Here is an 8,276-nt window from a genome sequence, read left to right as displayed (position 1 = left end):
GGGTTGAGTTCGTGCAAGAAACGCTGTGGAGCACCGCCTGTCATTGATGTTTGCTGTTCGGATTAAAACTTGGCGTTGTTTCTACCATTTGCTGTTCACGAGCGCCCAGAACTGATGGTGAAGAGCCTCCGCTCTCTGATAGTTGCTGTATTGATTTGTTTTTTTTTTTTTTTCAATGTTTTTTTTTTTTTTTTTTTTTTTTTTGGGACAGAGAGAGACAGAGCATGAACGGGGGAGGGGCAGAGAGAGAGGGAGACACAGAATCAGAAACAGGCTCCAGGCTCCGAGCCATCAGCCCAGAGCCTGACGCGGGGCTCGAACTCACGGACCGCGAGATCGTGACCTGGCTGAAGTCGGACGCTTAACCGACTGCGCCACCCAGGCGCCCCTTGATTTGTTTTTTAAAAATATTTTTTAAGTTTATTGAGAGAGCACAGGTGGAGGGGGGGGGGGAGCAGAGAGAGAGAATCCTAAACAGGCTCCACGCTGTCAGCACAGAGCCCGATGCAGGGCTCAAATTCACACAATGAGATCATGACCCGAGCCGAAATTGAGAGTCAGATGCTCAGCCGACTGAGCCACCCAGGTGCCCCTCTGGTCATATTTCTTTTTTAAAGATGATTGCTACAGTGACCGCTTCTTGTGCCTTGTGAAACCCCAACTTTTCAGCCTGTTCCTCCCCGTGCTGGGTTTGTTGAAGAAAGCCCGCAGTGTGGGAGCAACTGTAGCTGTTTCCTGTGGTCGCACCAGGCCCCAGCTCCAAGAGAGATGCTCCCAGGACTTACCTTCTGGAACTCCCACACCCCAGTGTCTGATTTCACCAAGAGCTGGTAATATCTGAGCACTCTTTTAACTGTCACCTTTTTTTTTTTTTTTAATGTTTATTTTTGAGAGAGCGCTCTAGCAAGGGATGAGGGGAGAGAGAGGGGGACAGAGGATCCGAAGCGGACTCTACACTGACAGCACAGAGCCCAACGCGGGGCTCGAACTCACAAACCTCAAGATCATGTGAAGTCAGATGCTTAACTGACTGAGCCACCCAGGCTCCCCGAAGGCTGTTTTAACTTGACATTGCTTTTTCTCTTTCTTTTTTTAAATGTTCATTTATTTTGGGGGGGGAGGGGCAGAGAGAGAGGGAGACAGGATCCGAAGAGGGCTCTGCACTGACAGCGGCGTGTCCAACCCAGGGCCTGAACTCACAAACCATGAGATTGTGACCTGAGCCGAAGTTGGATGCTTAACTGAGCCACTCAGGCTCTCCGACATTTCTTTTTGAGTGGGTTTTCTTGCCTTATCTATCCCCGAGAGGGAGAAAGGGGCAGCTAAGCATTGATACAGGGGGACCCCCAAGTCTGAAAATGCAGGTGATCCGTTTAAGTAGGCTTTAGTGACAGCAGCACACAATGATCTGTCTGCTTCTAGACTTTATGGTCATCCTGCAGCCGGGAGATCGGGAAACCAAGGCAGGAATGAGTCAGGTGTAGGGGAGTTGGCTGCCGTTGCTGGGACTCAGGATGTAAGGCTGGTGCCTCGGAGGATGGACTTTAAATGTCATTCCCAGGAGTGGAGCCTGCTCCACAGTCCTGCAAAAGACACACTCTGCTTTGTGACCTCACCGCCCCTGGGTGTGGTCTCCGCACAGCCTCTGCGTGGGGTGCAGACGGACGGCAGGATGCATATTTGTTTCCCCAGCTGGTTCTCCCCTCCAAGGTGCAGAAACCTTTCCCCTCCCTCCCTCCATGAAGACAACAGCACGCAGTGAGGACTGCAGCAAATCTGGGGGTAGCAGTCGGGAGCCCCTGATGGAAGGAAGGCTCTGCCGAGATAGCATTCTGGACGGCACTCAGCGTGGCCAGCGTTTCTCAGGAGGCAGAGTGGGCGGAGTCTGGGTTGTGGAGTTTGTATCTGGGTTCAGGTCCGACTTCCGCCACTTGTGAGCTGCGGCCCCGGACGAGCCCCTCAGCCCTAGGGTGCTGTAACCTTGGGTGGCCCACGGGAATGAAAATACCCATCGCACAGGGGTGCGGTGAGGCAGCGCGCATAAGGTCCTCAAAACGTGCAGGCGAGATGCGCATTCATCGTTCGCATTAGTGCTGCTTGGAGAGGCAGCATACGTTTCACTTTGCAGATAGGAACCTAGGCCTTAGAATCAGGCCTTCACCTGCATCTGGGGCAGCCACTTCCTAGCGACGTGGCCTCGCGGAAGGTACTTTCACCTTTTGGAGTTTCACTTTCCAAATCTGTAAACCGGAGGGGGGGGGGGTTAGTGCCGGTCCCCACCTCCCCGGGTCGTTACAGGAGTAAACGAGGTAATCCATTCAGCAGGCAAAACATTCAGCAAGGCAGGGTTCCTTACCAGGATGCCAGGCTCACAGGGGACGTCCAGCAGGCTCATTAGCTTCCCTGTTCCCTGGACTGTATTTCACCGAATCCTACGTGCATTTTCCCCTCACGTTTTAACATCTTTGAAATCGGGATGAGCCTTGAAATCAATAGCATCTTAATGTTACGATTTGTTCAGTTTTCCCAGCAGCATTTGTTGAAGAGACTGTCTTTTCCCACTGTGTATTCTTGCCTCCTTTGTCATAGATGAGTTGATCCTAGATCAATATAAGTGTGGGCTTATTTCTGGGCTATTCCATTCTATTGATCTGTGCGTCTGTTTTTTTGTGCCGGCACCATACTGTTTGGACTACTGCAGCTTGGTGGCGTATCTTGAAATCTGGGACGGTGATACCTCCAGCTTTGTTCTTCTTTCTCGAGATGCTTTGGTTGTCTTGGGAACTTTTATCAAAAAATAATAATTTGCGGCATTCTTTTTCTCTCATAGTGACACACAAAATGCTGGTGTGTCAGAGTCACTGCAATATATCTGCACCGTATATATACCACCATCTGCAATATGCATATACGTACATACATACAATTCACAGATCTGGCACGTGAGGGTCTGAACGGTTAAAGCCCCTCACATAAGACCACTCTAAAACACTCCAAGAAAGTATAAAAGTCGTTTTACTTTGATACAAAATCATGTAAAATCATGTAAAGTCACGTGAAGCAAAATCGAATATTCACTACATATCCATGAAATCACTGGAATGTCATTACCATTTTTTCCTGCGTTCTCTCCTCCCCTCTCCCTGTGGGCTCATGCATTTTTGCCGCTACCACACGGTAGAGACGAGGGTCACCTGCGGGACCAGACAAGTGGAAGGCGCATGCGCACGCTGGAGGCCCCCCCCCCCCCCCCCCCCCAGCGAGGCTGAATGGAGCAGGAATTAGGTCTTGTTTTGCTTTCCTTCTCCTGTCTTGCCCAGGCCAAGCGCCCAGGGGTGTCCAGTTCTGCAGCCTGGCAGACAGTGATCATGAGAGCGCCTCCCCTCCTTCCTCCTTGGTGGCTTTCAGGGGAAACAAATGAGCGAGGACGGTGCATATACGTGGCACCGAGAGATGTGTCTGGGAGTCTTGGCGCGTTGCCTTGTTGAGTCCGAGACCCTCTGCCTTAGTCGTGGCCTTAGAGCTGTGTCTACTTCCCTGATCGGAAAAAGAACCTGTGTGAAGAGAGGGAGGGGTCAAGGGCACACGGAGAATGAGACGAGGGGTGCAGAACCCCGAAGCATCTGTAAGAGGCTCTTGCGGGTCACGGACTCACGAGGGGCAGACACTGTCTAGGGCTTTCCTTCCGTCAGCTCACTTCACACTCAAAACAGCTCGATGAGCTGCGTACCATCAATGTCCCCATCTTATAGATTAGCACACCGAGGCCCTGCAAGGTTCAGTGACAGGCCCAAGGTCACACGGTAAGTTGTGGAACCAGGAGTTGGAGGACCCAGAGCCCACTCAACCCTGTGCTGTGCTGAAAGATGGTGTCCGACACCTTTTTCAATTTCAGGAGGTTTATCGTGGAGGAAACATGCGCGCGACCTCCAATTATAAGACGGATCTTTGCAATGAATAAAGATGGGCATGTAAATGCTCAGATGAAACACAGAGATACCCCCCGAGACATGAATACCAAGCGTTCAGTGTCTCCCCCCTCATATGCAAAGCTTTGAAAAGGAAGCATGCTGTCTGGGGGTTGAGTGCAACGCTCAGTCTCAGCGCTTGCTAGGCTCAGCTATGAGAGAGACCCAGAGCTGGCTGGTGGGTTGGAAAGGCAGTGACAGGAATGCGGCCTCGTGCTTCTTGTCAAAGATAAACCCCTTAGGACCGTGAGCCGCTCTGCTAGCGATGGCTGGGGCAGGCCCTGGACGCGTGTTCGGGCTCAGGCGTTAGGGCTCAGTCACTCTCCCCTGAACCTGGACGCACTGCCCACCCCCACCGGTACCCAGTCTCAGGAAGTGACACCATCCCCCGCCTCGTCATTCACGCCCGGGAACCTGGGAGTTGTTCTCAGCTCCTCCCCCCCATCTGCTACATGTTAGTCATCATGCCCCAAATATGTTCCTAATCCCAACACTTCTCCTCTCCTCCACTGCCACCCCCCAGTCCAACAGCCTTCCCGCCACCCCCTAGAACACACTCACGCGGCAGCCAGAGTGACCGTGTCACTATACAGAGCTAAGTCATTCTGCAGCTGAAACCTTTCCATGGCTCCCCATTGTTCTCAGGATAAAGACAAATGTCCTTCTTAGCATGACCTACTTCCTCAGAAAGTCATTCATTCGTTCGTTCGTTCATTCAATGAGCTGGTCTGACCACGAAATTGTGGCCTCGTGCTCATTAGACATATGACCTCAGGCTGGCTTTTTTTTCTTTTTTTTTTTTTTTTGCCCATCTCAGGCTCAAACTCTCTAAGGGGCCCAAAGAACTTTCCTAGAAGAGGCACAAAGAAACCAGCAGTTTATGCCCCCCGGAAGCCTCATCTACATGGGCTGTCCAGACAATAAAAGTGTTAAAAAAACACCTTCAGAAATGACACCTAGTGTGGAATGGAGATGCTCTTTCGTTTTATTACTTCGCCTCAGGAGAGGCTTCCCTGGGAAAGAAACACACCCCTAGGCCCTGCTTTGACTCTGCCCCCACACCTCCTCCATCAGGCAGCCAGATGAGCTTTTACAGGTAAATGTGGTCCCGTTGCCCCCCTGCTTAAAACCCTCCATGTCTTAGCGAAGTTCTCAGAGTGAAATTCAAACTCCTTAGTGGGACCCTCGCCATCCCCCCCCGCCCCCCGCCACTACCACCACTAATCTCCAGCCTCCCCTCCATTCACCTCCTGCCCTGCCTTTATGCATGCTGTTCCCTCTGCCAAGAATGCTTTTCTCTCGGTCTTCATGGTCTTTCAGGGCCCAGTTTGAATGTCACCTCCTCATGAAAGCCTTCCAGGACTCCCCAAAGTGTAACCCCGCTCATGTCTGTAAGATGTCCCTTCTTTAAATCTTTTCAGTCACCCCTTTAACGTGTGCAATTTGTTTCTTGCCAGGACCCTGGCAAATGTCCCCCCCCCCCCCATCACTCATCAACATTAAGTGCCTGGCCCCCATAGGCATTTAAGTTTGAGATCCCTGACTGAGGCTGTTTCTCAGTTTCTGTCCAAGAGATCGGGGGCAGGTAACTGTCTCCAGGCCAGACATTCCCAGGACAGCCAAGGCAAACGGGCTGTTTGCTTCATGGAGGGGTGGGAGAAAGCCGTGCCTCGTTGTACCGGCACCTGGTGACCGAGAAGGCACCTCTCGAGGTGTGGTCCAAGGGTTCTCCACATCAGAGCTGCCTAGGGGATTTATCAGAAATCCAGACTTCTGGGCTTCATCCTAGACTTGATTTCTGAGAATCTGAATTTTAAACAAGTACCACACACACTATGGTTTGAGGCTTAGCACCCGGAGAAATGACGGATTAACAAGGGAGCATAAACAGGAGAGTATTCAAAGGAAACTACATTATGTGGCCCAATGCTAGGAGACACAGGGTCCTCCAAAGTTGGAAGTAAGAGAAGTAATGAATCAGGCCACCCTCCTTTTTTTAAGTAAACTCTGCACTCAACGTGGGGCTCGAACTCACATCCCCAAGATCAAGAGTTGCATGCTCTATCAACTAAGCCATCCAGGCAACCCGTGAGTCCCCCTTACACCCTAATAAGTATTATTTGTAGTACTATTATATCATAGGGAGGCAGCAGTGTAGCATCTGAACTTCCTTGGGTTCAAATCCTGACTTCGCTGTTTACTATCTGTGTGACTTCAGGCAAATTACCGTATCTCTCTGTATCTATTTTACCACGTGCAGAATGGGGATAATGACAGTTCCTACCTCCTAAGGTCACTGTGAAAAGTCAATGAATTAATGTATGTTAAGTGCTTAGACTGCTGTCTAACAGATATTGTAATACTTCTCTGAATTTTCCTATCAGCTGCAGTACCACCAACAGGACAGCAGGACCTCTCCACCCTGGGTAGCTGGCCAGCCTCCTCGGGCCCCCACTCCTTCCTTTGGCAATGATTCGGTGGCAATGGGGCAGCAGGGTAACTTACAACTTCCTTATGATGGTCTTCTCCTCCTTGTTACTTCTGGCATTGCTGGGCCTGGTGACAAGGGTATCTTTTTCTCTTCGTCCTCCTGAGCCTTCTCTTGGTGGAATCAGACCACTGGGGAAAAGGGGCCAAATAAATGGGTTGTTTTATGGCAGACCTTCTGTCGCTGCAGCTCTGAAAGTGAAGGGTCTTAATAATAATTATTATATTAGTAATAACTGAAAGCTAGAGTCAGAGAGATTCTGCTTCCAATCATGAGACTCTTCCTCCCAGGTTTCCAATGCCGATCCTCTTCTTTCTTTCTCTTGTCCAACTGCATTGGCTAGCACTTCAACTTTCTCCAGTCTCTAGGAATATGACCACATACCAATTCTGTAACTGAAGCCTTGATTTTCTAATCAATAAAGTGAGAATAATAAGAGTAACTGCCATCTAGGATTGAGTGACTAAGTGAGATCTTACACAGCACCTGACATTCACTCAACAAATATTTATTAAGCCACATCCTGTGCCAAAGCACTGTAGCAGTGAACAAAACAGACAAAATTATCTCCTATCATGCAATTCGTATTTTTCCACTGGGGAAGGAAGGAGTCAATAAATAAATAAATAAATAAAGTAAAAAATATATAGTAAGTCAAATGGTAACAAGAGCTTAAATTGATATTGACTGATAAGATATTGAGGTCGGTTGACTCAAAGAGGACCAGAGTATTTCCCTGGACCTGATGTACAGAAGCTGGAAGAAAGCTGTTTTCTCTCACTTGGTCAACTGGGATCGCCAGCAGCCATGTTGCCTAAGATTCCTAGCAGGTGTGTCTACAACACAAGATAATGAGGCCAACAAACAAAGAGAAGCAAGGAGGAGAGAAAGAGGCACCAAGTCCCTGGCTCCAACCCTGAGGCCTTAACTGCAGTTTTTTCTTTATTTCTGAAGGCAATCCCAAGATCGTTTCCAACTCTGTGGGTCAGTAAATTCTCTTTTGTACTTAAGCTAGTTTGAATTGGATTTCTGTCACTTGCAACAAAAAGAAACCTGACCACAATGCAATATTTCAAAAAAATTTTAGTTTTAATTTTTTTAAGTTTATTTGTTTATTTTGAGAGAGAGAAAGGAGGGAGGGGGGAAGAGAGAGAGGAGAGGGAGAGAGAGAGACAGAGAGAGACAGAGAGAGAGAGAGAGAGAGAGAGAGAGAGAGAGAGAGAGAGAGAGAGAGGAAATCCCAAGCAGGTTCCTCGCTGTCAGCACGGAGCCAGACACGGCTCAATCTCATGAACTGTGAGATTATGACTTGTGCCAAAGTCAAGAGTCAGAGGCTTAACTGACTGAGCCACCCAGACACCTCCCAAATTTTTAACTTTTTTTATGTTAGAGAGAGAGAGGGCACGTGTGTACATGCAAGCAGGGGAGGGGCAGAGGGAGGGAGACAGAATCTCAAGCAGACTCCAGCCAAATGCAGGGCTTGATCCCACAAGCCTGGGATCATGACCTGAGCTAAAATCAAGAGACAGACACTCAACTGACTGAGCCACCCAGGCACCCCACAATGCAATATTTCAATGGCATAGCTCGTTGTATCCACCTAGGTATTTTGCTGTGGCACCTGCTGGCAAATTTAAGCACGTGGTGTTTCCTCCTCCCTACAGATTGAATTGTGTCCCCCAGAATTCATATGGAAGCCCTAAGCCCCAGTGTAATGGTATTTGGAGATGAGGCCTTTGGGAGACAACCAGGTTTAGATGAGGTCATGGAGGGGGGACATGGTTGGATCAGAGCCCTTGTAAGAGGAGACATCTGAGGGC

General features: G+C 49.4%; 1 protein-coding gene and 1 long non-coding RNA gene across 3 annotated transcripts in view; one reads left to right on the top strand and one right to left on the bottom strand.

Annotated features, from left to right (window-relative positions):
• The first annotated feature begins 1,430 nt into the window (after positions 1 to 1,430).
• On the top strand, positions 1,431 to 6,627 carry LOC122232767. Its single transcript, XR_006210161.1, has 3 exons — positions 1,431 to 2,206; positions 4,786 to 5,064; positions 6,353 to 6,627. It is a non-coding gene; the product is annotated as an uncharacterized LOC122232767 (long non-coding RNA).
• RILPL2 (Rab interacting lysosomal protein like 2) overlaps positions 2,998 to 8,276 on the bottom strand; it is a 36,676-nt gene continuing 31,397 nt past the window's right edge. For both annotated transcript variants that reach the window (XM_042962935.1, XM_007079539.3), the window contains 2 exons: positions 6,474 to 6,587; positions 2,998 to 3,554 (listed from right to left, as the gene is read on the bottom strand). In XM_042962935.1, coding sequence (XP_042818869.1) covers positions 3,530 to 3,554; positions 6,474 to 6,587 — 139 coding nt within the window. In that variant the 3' untranslated portion in view covers positions 2,998 to 3,529. The remainder of the gene's footprint in view (positions 3,555 to 6,473; positions 6,588 to 8,276) is intronic.

This window comes from Panthera tigris, chromosome D3 (assembly GCF_018350195.1).
Source record: "Panthera tigris isolate Pti1 chromosome D3, P.tigris_Pti1_mat1.1, whole genome shotgun sequence".
NCBI lineage: Eukaryota > Metazoa > Chordata > Mammalia > Carnivora > Felidae > Panthera > Panthera tigris.
Note: the sequence above shows the minus strand (reverse complement) of the source record. Positions and strands in the feature narration are given on the sequence as shown.